General features: G+C 36.3%; 3 protein-coding genes across 3 annotated transcripts in view; 2 read left to right on the top strand and 1 right to left on the bottom strand.

Moving 5' to 3' along the window:
- Positions 1–541: 541 nt before the first annotated feature.
- Positions 542–8376, bottom strand: LOC145470237 (neuroglobin-like). Its single transcript, XM_081454064.1, has 3 exons — positions 7873–8376; positions 5073–5298; positions 542–3676 (listed from the first exon to the last, which is right to left on the bottom strand). The coding sequence occupies exons 1-3, from the start codon at positions 8010–8012 to the stop codon at positions 3542–3544; spliced, it is 501 nt and encodes a 166-aa protein (XP_081310190.1). The 5' UTR covers positions 8013–8376; the 3' UTR covers positions 542–3541.
- Positions 8377–9781: 1405 nt separating this feature from the next.
- Positions 9782–14695, top strand: part of LOC145469543 (globin-1-like) — a 10755-nt gene continuing 5841 nt past the window's right edge. Inside the window, exons 1-2 of the mRNA XM_081453290.1 lie at positions 9782–9951; positions 12508–12672. Coding sequence (XP_081309416.1) covers positions 9782–9951; positions 12508–12672 — 335 coding nt within the window. The remainder of the gene's footprint in view (positions 9952–12507; positions 12673–14695) is intronic.
- Positions 14622–14695, top strand: part of LOC145469601 (uncharacterized) — a 2098-nt gene continuing 2024 nt past the window's right edge. The window contains exon 1 of the mRNA XM_081453356.1: positions 14622–14695. This exon is cut by the window's right edge and continues 2024 nt beyond it. The gene's annotated coding sequence lies outside the window, so the exon portion shown is untranslated.

Here is a 14695-nt window from a genome sequence, read left to right as displayed (position 1 = left end):
CTGGGTTGGTGTCCTTTCAAGCTTAAGATTATTTTTTTCTTGTCTCAGATTTTACGTAACTTAGTTGATCTACTATTATTGCACACGAATATGGCTTTTGCTTACAAGAATATTAATATCGTTTCATATATTCAAAATCAACTTATATAAGCTAAACAGAGTTTTACGGGCAAGGATAATCACTCTAGCGGTGTATTTTATGGGGCAAAAATCTAAACCGGTAACTGAAGAAGCAGACTTTGCTGGTTAAATACACTGTGTAGGAGGGCATTTTTTATATTTTGAAAAAAAAAAAAAAAATTCAAATCCGAAATTGACATGAAATGACCTTTCTGACTCACTCTAGCTGTGTATTTTATGGGGCAAAAATATAAACCCGTGACTGAAGAAGCAGACTGTCATTATTACATTATTAGTAGGCTGTCGTCATTATTAAAATATCGCAATGTTAATCCTTTCAGTTCCTAGATCAAAACACTTGATTTTTTACAGCTACTCATTTCATTTTTTGGTTTCAATCTCTCTGAAACGCAGAGGGTAATGGTTGGAATAAAAAACGAGAGGTCGATGTCCCTTGTGTTTTGTTCTTAGACTTGACAGGCAAGTATACTTTGATGCTTGGCAACTTTTTAAATTTCTAGAATTTGTGAATGAGGTCATTTCAGTTCTCGATTGAGTTGTTCATCTCAGAGCCATTTGCTGTTCACTCAATAGCAACGTCAACTTAGCTTGCTCGAAACTAGAACCAACTTACTCTAAAATAAATTTGCAAATATCAGTGTGCACTACCTCCTTCACCTCTGGTAAACGTTGAATTTAAGGTCAATATCTTCTTCCTCAATTTTGTCCTTCGTCCTAATTCGTTTTTCCTTCATCATCTATCCCATCAGTCCCTAGGTCGCAACAAGGCTTCCGTTCATTTTTCCTAAGCTTCCATTATTGCGTTTTATTAGGAGTTGAGTAAATCAACAACCTTTCGAATGAGAACAGGATATCTCTTAGATCTCCAACACCAGAATGCTCAAAATGGTTACCACGTGCATGTAGTTTCCATCGCTTGTAGTTGATTTGCTTGGCTCATTACAGAAATGTTGAAATCTTGATAAGTACTACGCTCGAGAGAGCAGTACCCTATATACATATTTATACCATGCCATAGAAAATACAGCCAATCAGAATACAGGAAAGCCGTTGTATATTCGATAGCATGACATGTCGCCTTTCCATCATGCGCCGCGCGTACGTCGCACTGATTGAGTTGCTCACTGTATTTTCTGTGGCGTGGTATAAAATAGTTGTTCTTGTGGTATACCATGCAATATCCCATCTGTCACTTGTACATTCTTGGTATACACACTCTCCTAAAGGCTTGTGTGTATCAGCGACAATACAAGTGACTAGTGGAATATCCCATGGCATACCACGAGAGCGCGTTGCATCAGTAGTATGTATCAGTTATCAAATTGACGTCAGTTTTTCATGCGGCTGTCCTGTTATTGATCATGAATTTCGTCATAACATTGTCAAAGTAGCTGCGGATCCACGAGGCAATAGCCGGTTTGACAATTCATTGTCAATAACAGGACAGACACATGAAAAACTGACTTGTGACTGATTTGTTTTTTTAAGATAACAAACTGTCAAATTGCCCGCTCTCGCTCGCTGACGCATCGCATAAATTATAATTTCACAAAAAAAAACAACAACAACAACAAATCTGCCCCAAGAACTAATGGAGTCAGGTCTGACACCTGCGGCCCACACCAAAGACACAAAGGGAAAAACACACACAGTTCTCACATGATTGATCGAGGCATGAAGATACATGTTCTGTCTCTTTATTATATACACATTCTCTTTAAAAAATGGTTATAGTACATATACTACATCAGCATTTATACTACACAGTATTTACAGAAACCTTGCAGTGTATTTTGATGTGTTTGATAGGAGCTCAAAGTATTATAAAGCAATTACCGGTGGGGCCTCACTGCTGAGGAGCTCAAGAGACTCTGCCAAAAACGAGTTTTAAACACAAAATGAAACAGTAAACTATTTTTAACCTTTGTTATCAGTAATAACGAGTTTTAAACCTTAGTTGTAGTGTTAAGTTTTTAGTTTTTTTACTATAACGTAATTTAGACTTTTATTTTTGAGAGGACCTTCCTGATAATCACCACTAGTTGATTGGAGGCCTCCTCTCGAAAAAAGATAATTTCTTATCATTATATTATTATTATTGAATGAACATAAGACAAGGACAATAAGGAATGCACGCCTTTGTGGTAACACAACAGATACGTTACCAAGTAAATTCGTGAAAGAGCGTCAAAGTGAACGGTTGATATCTTGTTCTTTACTGGAGAGACATTTTGTGTCACTAATGGAAAAATTCAACGTACGTGAAAGAATATAAAAACTAAGTTGAGAGGCTTGATATAAAACAAAGAATTAGCAAACAATCATGACGTCCAATGTTCTACTTGAACGTTTTAACAGACGCGAATGAGAAATTCTACTTAAAGGAGCTCAGTCCACGGTATTTTGAGTTATTTTGGCCATGTACAAAATAACATTTAAATTAAAGGAAAACTGAACATAGTATTTTAGAAAAATACAAAAAAAAAAACAAGAAAAAAAATTTGATAAAACATGACAGTAACAAGGATGTTTAACACGGGTTGCAAACGACGAACTTGAAAGATTTAGGCTAAACTTTTTAGATGCGCAAACAGTGACGTAACTCCTTTAATCAATTCTTCGTTCTACTCAATTATCATAGGGAGCCAACATAATGTAGGTGAGTAGAGCGTCACTTGAAAAGAAAAGTTGGCTTTTATGAAAAAACACTTTAATTTTAACGATTGCCGCTGCGGAAGGATTTTTAGCCAATCAAATTTGTCCTTGATTATAGCGTTCACTCTGTAATTAATGTAGCCAATAATATTGTGTTGGATGACAGTAGCTGAAATAACAACATTTCAAATTAAAACGTTATTGACACAAATTTCCTACGATAGGGTCGTCGTATCGGCTTTCGGCGTTAATTTTAAAGGAAAATTGGACATGGGAGAAATTAAGTTGATTTATAACCTGGCTAAACAGTTGGATAAGAACATTTAATTCTAAGCCAATGTTTTAGGGAAAGAAACCAATCTCAAAAGAATAATTTCTTCTCCAACTAAAAGGTATGTAGATTTTATTTGCCGCACTCTTAGTAAAAATTAAGATGTCCTGCGGGTATTCTAGAAACAAGAGACCTAGATACTTGAATTTAATTGGTATGCCTCCCTTTAAATTATTTTTTTTTGTCGAAGAACATATTTATTTTAGACGGGTGATATCAAAAGCATCAGTGTAACTTACGGTTTTGCATGTTAATTTGTTCATGGATTTAAGAGCTGACAAATAGACAGCTATTTCAGTTATTTTCGCATTGCTTTGTCAATCTCAGTGTCAACTGCTTTCTTGCTAATGCGAGGTGTTGAGCTGTTGGTCTTTAAGGTCAAGTGATGCTCTTGTATTGTGAAGGAAAATCAATTTACGAGGACTGCAGTCCTTTGACCATAGTACTTGATATGAAGCGGAAAAGTTTGTTCCAGGCCTCCTCTGTTTCCTTTGTCCACTGAGATTTTAGCAGATCTTTTAAAGTGTACATTAATGCTTCCTGCATTGCCTGTTGAACAACAAATTCAAAATGGAAGTCTCAAAAGGTTATTTATCATTTAGAACAATGCGGTATTTCTTTTCTAAAAATGACAAGGTTTATTTCAAACAAGATAGCTGGGAAGTGTAAATTACAACTTTGTACAATAAGGTCAAATGTGTTTTGATGTAAACATAAAGGATGAAATAGGCCTTAGCCAGGTTTTTATACGCGAAGCAAGATTTTTCTTTGTTGGTAGCCAAACTAAACTGGCAAACAAAACGAATGAGGCTGTATTTTATTTGAAAATCCCAAATTCGAATTTTCTCCTCATTATGTGAATTTATAACACTCTGAAGCGAGTGCGTTTCTATATAACACTTTTACTTCCAGCTGCCATATGTCACATGACCATTACAGTGCGGTCCTCGGGCGCATCAGGCAGTGTCCAAACTACGCTGGAGAAAATTGAAAACGAATATCTCACTCTGAAAGCGCACCAAATGTTTTCCGTCCTAACTAAGTCCGAGGAACTTAAAAACGCAACAATCACCGGTCATTTTGGATTTGTGTTTGAGAAAAACTCGGTCAGGGAAATCACACGATTATCGCGACGCTACGTTTTCGAAAAGTTCCGTGTTCGTGACGTATTAGTGTGGACGGTAGGCCTGACCGTAGAAATATATTTGCATTTTCAAATTTCTCCAGCACAGCGTGGATGCTGTTTAAGGCTAACAGAGGTAGCGTTACTTTGCGGGGATCCTAATTAACGGAAGGCGCATGATGAAAAATTATTCATGTTTGTAGGTTGTTATTCGTATGAACTGTGTTCAGATCTGGTTTTTGGTTTTCTTTTTTAAGGAAACTAAAATTAGAATCAACAAATTTTTAGAAACGGATTTCACTAAAAAAAGTTAGCGTTAAAAAGCAACGTCGTTTCGACCGCTCGACGGTCATTTTCAAGTTGAAAAGTAAAAGTTTTGCATGTGCCCAAATACATACAATCGATTGTATATATTTGGGCGCATGCAAAACTTTTACTTTTCAACTTGAAAATGACCGTCGAGCGGTGGAAACGTCGTTGCTTTTTAACGTTAACTTTTTTAGTGAAATTACAATTATTTTATTAAATACAGGATAGTTCTAAATTTGAATATACGATTGCTACGAAAACATCGTGATCCTTATGACGACTTATGACGTGTCATATTAAATCGTTCTTAGATAAAATTTAGGAGAGTCACCAAATTCTGAGTTCATTAACAGTAAAAGAAGGTTTTTGAAAATTAACTGTTACTTAACAACACGCCAGTCAAACTGGCACATGCTCACACAGTCGTCACTGCATATAGGCATATATGTATATATAACTCCACCCCTGACCTTAGAATCATATTCATAATAAGGACATTTAAGTGTTCCTTACATCAAGGTACGCTGGTTTCAATGCACGGGCCTTATGCCTCCTTCCCAGTTCCTCTAGGTAACCAGCAAAGCTAACTGCATCATCCAATGAGGACACAGCATTCTCTACAGCTTTCATGACGCGTTTAGCGTGACCATACAGCGCACTCGTGTTTTCAAGTTCTGACGGGTCGACGTCTTTGAACTCTGGGAACAATCTTTGGTAGTCGGGATTTAAATCGAAAAATCTGAAAATGCGAAAAGAAAACCAGAAAATCATATCTAGACATTGATATATTTAGGTTACACTGCAACTACTCGAATCGGGAACGGCCTTATGCGCCTACTGGCCCCTCGAGAACTGATGATGACTCGAATCGGGCCACTTAGAAAAGAGTAAACCAATCAGAACGCTACTCGAGAACAAAGGACTGCAACCTTTTTCTCAATTAAACCAATAACATTGAAGAATACGAGCAACAGTTCTTAACAGAAAATCCAACAAAGTGTGAAGTGTTGCGAACCTCTCAGGAAACTCTGCCTTTTGTTGATTGGCTAGTTTCGATCATATATTTTGTGCGCTTTTCAACGGTTTTGGTTTAGTTGTCGCAAAATGAGTTTTCAAGCTAAATTTTTCAAGCGAGATTTGTAATTATGATAATTCGCCGTCAAGTACTGAATCTTTAAGAGTGTATATAACGCAGAGGAGTCGATAGTAATTGATCGATAATCCGGGATGGAATGGAATATGTTACGCGCCTAAGCCTACAAGTTCTAGTCAGCTTATTATATGACCTGCTTGCAGCTGCACCAAGAGAAAATTCAAAACATTGCGATTGAGATATGCTTAGTCTTCCCAACAATGAATTGTCAAATTATCACCTTGATGAAATCGTAAAAACAAGTACAACTGGATGAGCCAAAAATAACATGAATATTTATTGCTAAAAGCATAACCTCAGTAACACGACAAGCCATTAAGTAGTACTCTGCGCAGAGATATTAAAGCAAACCGCCCCTTAAGCATTAAATTCAAAGTACATTTTCCTGTCAAGAGCAATTACCCAGAGGTGAAATGTTATCAGTACATCCTATCAATCTGAATTTCAAGTGACTTCATAACAATAACAATAACAATAACAATAGATTTCATGTCATAGCAGCAACGCAGGCGACAGTACTTTAAGTGATTTTTTCGGTAAATAATTTAAAATACTATCAAGTTTCATCGTGTATTTGTCGCGGGTGTTAAGTAAAATATAAACAGTGATTAATTAATCTGCCGTGAAATGAGTGTTTCGTGCAAATCAAAGAGGACTATTTTAGTCATGGTATAATTATTTTTCACTAAAAAACACTCTTTTTAATATAAAGCAAGTCCTTAGTTTAAACTGCGATGTTCAAACTAGAAAAGGTAAAGTATGCATCCTTTATAAACATTTTAGCAGGGTTTACCAACAACAAATGGGAACAATGTAACATAATGTAGAGAGTTGGTAAGAGACTATCTGCAGGGATTTCACTGTTAAAGATTTACAGGGAAATTTTACTTTTTATTTAAATAAAAAATTTAAGGTACCAGGTTAAACACTCTTCTGCCAAAATCTGGAATCTGTACCCGACGCTAGAAAACAACAATTTGCATTTTTACTTCTCTTGCGTCGGACTACAAGACTGCATCCTAAGGAAAGTTTGCAGACGAACGTATTGAAATGAAATTTCCACTTCGCGTTTCACAGTACGGTCAAAATTGCAATGCTGAAATTTCATCCGTATTTACCAGATCCAGACTACAAAATAACAGGGAAACTAAATTGTATTAAAGTGTCTGAAAATCAAAACTAAATAAAAACCCAAAACGGTCTCTGCATTTCGCGTTATTTTCGGTATCGTGCATCTTACCACATGCTTCAAACACAAAAGTTTTCTTTTTTGTATTTATCTCAGCATGTAGGGTCTTCTAATAACTAGAAAAGGTCACACCAAGCGTATTCAGCTGGGAGGTGAATTTTACTGAACTATTAGTGACTTTCGATCTAAAACAGACGAGGTAATGGCCAATGAAGCTAGGATCGATGTTCGAAAAGTTTAACGTTACTTCTTACTTTTAATAACGGGTTGGGTCAGTTAAAGCTTAGTTTTCGTGAATGAAAAAAATGTAAATAAATGTTTGTTATGACTTTGTTAGGCAACGGGATATAAGCATTGTGATCATTTTAAATTCAAACGATCTAAACGGCATGCTTTTGTTATATTTGCACACACCTGCTTAAGGAGACAATATGCTCGTGCCTTTGTTTGTCTCTCAAAAATGATCCATATTCAATGCTTTCAACTTCAGTGAAGACTGAATGAATAGAGTTATAAGTTGAAAGATTATTGCACGTCCATAACCGTCTTATTTTACCTTTAAAATTTACCAAGACCTCGGAAAAGAATTTCAGTAACAGTAACAATTTTTATTATATGCGGTGAAGCATGCGGCCGCCATCTTTGCTGCTACTGAAATATGATTGGAACCGAAAAGTGTTTCGGGCGAGTAAATTGAATAAGTCTTCTCGTTTGAAAGAAGGATTTCAAGATCCTTGCTCGGTAAGTTCTAATTATTCATAACCGAAATTAATCCACTCTAGTGTACTGTTGTTTTTTATCATTATTCGAAAGGAATTATCATCGAAGTTTAGTTTCCATGAAATATAACAAAAACAGCAGAAAAAGCTGAGATGTAGGAATTACTATTCAGTCAAAAAAGTTAAATAATGAACGAAAAAAACAAAGTCGTTCTAGCAATTGAGTAAACGATGAAAAAAAAAACTGTTTACCTTAGAAACGTCTTCTTTCCAACAGCGTTTCTGTGTAGTTCTACAGTTTCCCATGTCTCCCGAACAAGAGATTTTTGAGTCTCCGATAGAGGTAATGAGATATGTGCCGGTTTTCGGCCAAGAGACGACGAACAGCCCATAGTGTCTGGAAGGCAATGCGAGAGTCCCTTAGACTGTCAGGTTGCAGATGAAAACAAAAGTCTGTAATTAAGGTAGTGAAGGAAGTTGACACAACATATGTAAACGAGTTTGTTCCGCCGCCCGCGTGCACTTTTTGGCACCTTTGAATGTGAACACCATCAATTAAAGACTTGAACTTGTAGCATTTGTACTTCCTATCTCAATTTGGAACATTTCTTAATAACTTTCTCCAACCCACTTTTTCATTGCTCGGATTAATAAAAGAATAACTCTAATGCGACCCTACCAAAAGAAAGAAAGGTTTTTTTCTTTTAAAATATTCAATTCAAATATTCTTGGCGTGCGAAAGAACATATTTGGTCGGTGGCGAGGCTGCTTGTTGATTTGCATGTTGCCGTCGGGTTATACGAAAGGAACATGTGTTGTTTATACGGTGCAGCTTTCATTTGGTGGCGGAAAGATCGTTAAAACATTTAGGCAAACGCAAGGAAATTGTGAGTATTTCTGGCATCCAGGGAAGAAAAGATCCCTCGATTACAACCATGGTAAAAAGATCAAGTCGAGAAATTTCAGGAAAGTTTGTTTCAGTTATTGTTATGATGAAAGCTTGTGGTTAGTTTTGTTAATAGATCACCTCCAAGGGTTGTAAATTAGCATATTTCATTTAGTTTTGCTATCTTTAATATTCATGAAAACAGTTTTTGACAGCCTTGTCAAGTAAAAGTAAAGCAAAATACGACTTTTCAGCCAACATTGAGTAAACGTTGCGGTAGAAGCTAATATTAGCTCCATGTTAGAGGGTAATTTTGGCTCGCTATAGGTCAAGTAAGAAAAATAAAAAAAATAGGCTGTTTGATTATTTTCAGCTCAAGTTGCAAGTCGAAAAATAATTATCAGCAGTGTTGTCTAGAAATATTCGTCTCGGGCTGAAATGAGTGATCCGCGCGTAGACCTCAGTTTTTGGTTTCTATTTAATCATATCTTCGAGCTCTAGCGAGTCAAGTTACTCAATGAGCATTTTCAATTCGGGCTGATATGATACGATACTACACAATTAAAATTTCTAGTTTTCAGTTTATATCAGTTTCAGCCAAACTGCTGATTCACAACACAATCATAATTCTACCCTTCAGTGTTTTCCTAGTTAACAAGTTAAGGTCGATTTTAAATAATGATGGTGTTGTCATAAAACAAAATGGGCATTTGAGACAAAAAGAGAAATGTAGATATCGAGGGGATTCCTTTAATACTTCTGAAAATAAAAAAAACTTTAAAATTGCTTCCTCTGTTCATATCAGCGTTTGAGCTGTTTATAAGAGCCATGAAGAGGTCTCGATTCCGTTCATATATGTGATCTTGTCACATATGCTAACTGAGCAGATACAAATTGCAGTTTGTTTTATAATGTTCTTATGTACTTCATGCAAATACCACGACAATGTCTGACGGGTATATTTTTAAGTGAATTTCCTGTTGTATGTCTCAAACATTCGCGTCTGCGTGCAGTTTTTTGATTAAAAAAAAAAACGTTAGCGGTGGTTTTTGCCTTGAAATTAACCAAGAAATTTTAAAATAGGCGACCAGCTATAGTCTGAGACGCATTCTAGAAAACTCTGTTGTTGCTGAATTATTAAGCAAGTCGCCCTGCTGGATCGAATCACACTAAATTCAACTTCAATAAACATGTTAATTCACTATAAGTTATTACGAATGTAAGAAGATCATGATAGTAATTAGTCGAAGAAAGACTCTTAAGAGTGCATGATTAATGGACCTGTTTAACTATAGGATCCCACGCATGAGCACGTCTCCTTATGTAAATCAACACACGGAAAAGAACTTAACCTGTGAAACACAGACACAAACCTTAGAACGTTTAAAATATATCGCCAATATTCACCTTTCACAAGCATTTTCATCGGTCGAACTAAAGAACTGGTAGGTTTATTTATTTATTTTTTGTTTGCATTGAGCTTTGTAAGCCGTTATTCACATTCACTTTGATCCTGCAGTTAACATCAACTGATAACGACTTTTCAAGTTATCGCTTTTTATCATAGCAAGTTTACTACGACAAACTTTGAAAAGAATGTCAGGTTTATACTCTGGACTGGATATTTTGGTTATTGCATGTCATGTCCTCATATCCAATAAGAACTTAATCTTGTGTGAAATAAGTTTCCTTCAGTTATTTTTGGCTGAGGTAGAAGACAGCTTGATAATGACTTCCCGTGTCCATCTGTTTGTTGACAGGAAGTCTATCTATCAGGCCAAGAGAGGGTAAACTAGTATTTTCTTTAGTCTGTGAGTTAACAATAATGCACCTCTATGTTGACATCAATGACTTTCAGCAGTGAAAAGTAAAGCATCGATCAACGCTTGTCTCGTTATCCGTTCATCTCAACCCTTATCTTTAATTTCGTCTCCTTCTATGTAACTTTGCTCTCGAGACAGTTTTCTGGTATTTCTATTTCGATTTAGCTGAATCTCGATTTTTTGAATCCTCGATTTTTCCAAAATACAACCTAAAATTCAATCTCTCGGAAATTTAAAGTTTACATCGCAACAACTATGTTTTTCAAGTTTTGAATTTTTCCAGCCTCCCGATTATTCGAACCTAAAATTCATTCTCCCAGAAATTTGAAGTTCCCATGGCGACAAGTATGTTTTTCAAATTATAATATTTTATAGTAAACATTTTTAATTTCTTGCGGTAACTTGAACGTTTTAGACAAAGTTAGCAGTCATTATCGGTTGTGACTGTTTTTCAGCTATGTATGGTTGTTTTCTAACGTTTTGTAAAGAACAGGAAATCCAAAATGGTGCATGGCTGGCTGGTGATAATGCCGTCATTTCTATATGATATGACATTATCATCCCATAAAATTGAACTCAACCAGCAGGCGTATTTTTAGGCGTGTAAAACACCTTGTGAGTGTCAAACACACTAGGAGGTACAGGATGTGGGCCTCAAGCCCCCGCGATCCCGAGTCCTCTGATAGTGGTTTCTTTATTTATTCCATACTGTTATTTACTTTGGTTGTTGTTTATTCATCAGACAAGTCAGATACTTTTCACTGAAGTCACCACTTTTTAAGGTCGCTCACTGGATTTGCTGAGCACAGTAACATTTTATCACTGTTGTTAGAGAAACCAAAGTTTTCATGAGTCAAATCATTATTGTAAGGATATACGTCAGGACATGTGTTACCGTAACCACGGAACAGGCTTTTAATGTTAACCGTAAAACAGGCTAAGCTGAACATTATTCAAGCTAAACAGGGCGCTATTGAAGCGCCGCGCCGCGCCGCGCACTTAAAAGATGTAATCTTTCTCTTTAGCATTAAGGCGGCTTAAAACGGCAGTTTTCTTAGGAAGCATGAACAAGAAGAGTCAATTTTATTATTATTTTCGAATAAATACTTGCAATTAACACACCATTAGTTCATTATTGAATGACCCGGGATGATTCATGTAAATTTATTTTCTCTTGGTAAAATCCTCAAGTGTTACCACTCGAATATATGCCGGTAAAAGTTATTGTTTGATCAGTACCATCATCGAATAGCTTCCGATTACTTACATTGAGAAAAAGGCCTTACTTACAGTACTTTCATGTGGTAGTTTATATTATGCTGTACAAGGTGGTTCTAGCTTTTAAGTCTGTGGTTAAAACCCTAGTGTGTGAACATTCAAATGAAAGCTATTAAGCAGTACTTTCATGTGGTACTGTTTATTATGCTGTACAAGGTGGATCAAACTTTCAAGTCTGTGGTTAAAACCCTAGTGTGTGACCATTCAAACGAAAGCTACTGAGCAACACTCTCACGTGGTACTGTTTACTATGCTGTACAAGGTGGTTCTAACTTTTAAGTCTGTGGTTAAAACCCTAGTGTGTTACCAGTCAAATGAAGGTCATTGAGCAGTACTTTTATGAGGTACTCTTTAAGTGGTTCTAAATTGTCATCCTGTACTGATGAATTCGTCGAATGTGATGATAATAACAAACTAGATATTTGAAAGCAATTGAGTAGAACTCGCCGTAGTGCTCAGTGTTCGTATTTGAATTTTTTTCGTAAGCGAAATTATTTAGAAATTCGTCAATAGGTAGGCGAAATGAAATCTATTGTAATGTGGCCAAGGAAGAGTTTCCACTCGTCTACTTTCAAAACTGCAACTAATTGTTTAGAATAAAGTTGTTTTTATAAAAAAAAAAAAAGCACTTAGCCTTTTTGACCTTTCCAGTTGCAATCCTACCAATGTACCTGTTGTAATATTTCAATTTACATGTTCGTTTTCAGCAATCAGTGTCAATCATTTTACAGTGCACCTTTAAATGCGTTAATCTCCCCGCACAAAAGCAATTTTGTATTGTATTGAATAAAAGTGGTGTCAACACATGTCATGAAATGAAAACGTTGTCAATCTGCCAAGGCGATCGATATTTTCTTGGCAGACATCGTTTTTCAGTTTAGCTTCTTAAACTTCACACAGGTGTCCTCGGTTGGTAACTAACATGGGCTGTGGATCGTCCACCCACAAACCCACAGAGAAATCCGCCGTGATGCCTCTTACTCCAGCTCAAAAATACCTGGTTAGAGAAACATGGGAGACCATCGAACTTCACAAGAATTCTGTTGGCAAGAAAACGTTCTTGAGGTTAGTAAAGTGCGCTTGGTGTCACTGAAGTGTCACTTCTTAGACGACTTCTCTGTCGGCAGTTTTCCATGAAACAAATATTTTCATGACATAGAAGTGCTTCTTGGTGAATAATACCGCTACGAGAAGCCTTGAACGGATATATAATCCATTTCAGCTCCAATAATTAATGTAACCATTGTCGTTCACATTATTCATATCAGGGTTTAAGATGCCAAAACTCTGATATGCGACACTGAAGCCAAAGCGAAGTGACGCACCATAATTTATAATAAAAACAAGAACTTGCTCCTGTGCAGTGTAAGCAAGCAAGCAAAGGAACAATTTTGTTCAAGATCCTCTTACGGTGCATTAATGATTTCGATGAACATCAAACAACTCGTCGTAATGCTTAGATTATAATTAAGCGATTTTCGTCGCTTGTAATTTAGTTTAATGTTTTTGCAAGTCACCGACGTTTGTATTGTACCTGTCACTTTGACTCTTGCATCCTTTTCGCTGTACGATGAACTACGCTATGGGCTCCTGACGTCGAAAATTTCTCGCCTTTGCTGCTCAGTTTTGGGGACTGATTTTCTATCCTTTTCACGGTTCTCACGAACGCGAAAACGTGAAAATTAACAGCACTGCTTCACAAAAACGTTTGACCATAGGTTGAAGAGATTTTTCGTTTCCCGCGTTTCGGATTTGAAGTAATTACAGCAGCTAGTACAGTTGAAAACATTTACTCTAACCTTCTCACTTACGTAGGAAATTAAACGAAATATTTGTTGATCCCTTTTTTTTTGAAAAATTTCTGTCGCGTGTTGCCATGTGAAATTTACCTGTTATCTGCATAGCAAAATAAACCGATACCCGAGTAAGACAATGAAGGACGGCGTATTTTCGGCAACACGGTCAATCGTAATTCAAACAATGCATGACTAATGTACTAGGGAATGAAGGCCTTCCGATTATCAAAACGACATCACGTGGAGAATTATAACAAGAAAGCACAGTATTAACTTTCACTTCAATCACTCGCTACTCTTGACTTGCTACTTTCTGCATTGTACCTCCTGTACTGCCGGAGACTTAAAAAAAAAGAATGTTTCCAATTTGATTACTTGAGAGCCAACTGTCAAATATCAAATGTCTCTCTTGTTGTCAGAGATGCGAATTCAGTTTTTCACAGCTGGAAAAAGTTATTTGCATCTCTTCCCTGAAAAGGCAAGTGCTTGTTCAAACAAAAAGGGTTTTAGTAATGGCGAATTGTGCCATTTCTCTCTTTTAAGTGTCAATCTGCGGCAACAAAAATAACATTTTATCCCAACACGTGGGTGGTCTCTTTTTTCATGATGCTTTGAGCAAATGAAGCTTGTCTTCTGGCCAAAAAAACTGAAACCCACAAACTCTATTTTCTGCTGTTTAAATATGCAAGGAAAAGAGACATAAACTATGGAAAAATTGTATTTCTCTTTCTCCAAAAACGGCTGATTGACACCGTGAAACACAGCTGCTAGTAAAATACAAATCGTCTGAGGTGTGTTTGGTTGTTAGTGACGATCAAAAAAAATTGTTTTTCAAACAAATTACATTTCTGCAGATACAGAAATTCAACAAGGGCTGATTTTTATGGCCGGAAATCAAATGAAACGATTATTCTCGCTGGGAAATTTACGGGCAAGGGGTAATGTCTTCCAAGTCGATTTCTCGCTTTTACCGAAATGATCGAAAATTTCTCAGCATTCTGTTTTGATCGTAACAAGTTCTTTTGTCATGTATGTCTTTCATTGTTTTGCAAGAAAACTGCGGTTTATTGACGACGAGGAATTTGAGATAGGCTTTGGTAGATTGTGCTAGCATAATTTTTAGCATAATTTAGAAAAACGAGCATAATTTAAAGCTTTTATTTCAGTTTAGCACTGCTAGCATAATCCGAGCTTTTATGCCTTGAAAACAAAAAAAAACCCCATCATAGTTCTAGAATAATTCAGTTTGTACTTTACTTCTGTATTGTTATTGGAAAATATCGAGGTCTGGA

Source organism: Orbicella franksi, chromosome 15 (genome assembly GCF_964199315.1).
Source record: "Orbicella franksi chromosome 15, jaOrbFran1.1, whole genome shotgun sequence".
Taxonomy (NCBI): Eukaryota; Metazoa; Cnidaria; class Anthozoa; order Scleractinia; family Merulinidae; genus Orbicella; species Orbicella franksi.
The sequence above is the reverse complement of the archived record's forward strand: the minus strand, read 5'-3'. Positions and strand labels throughout refer to the sequence as shown.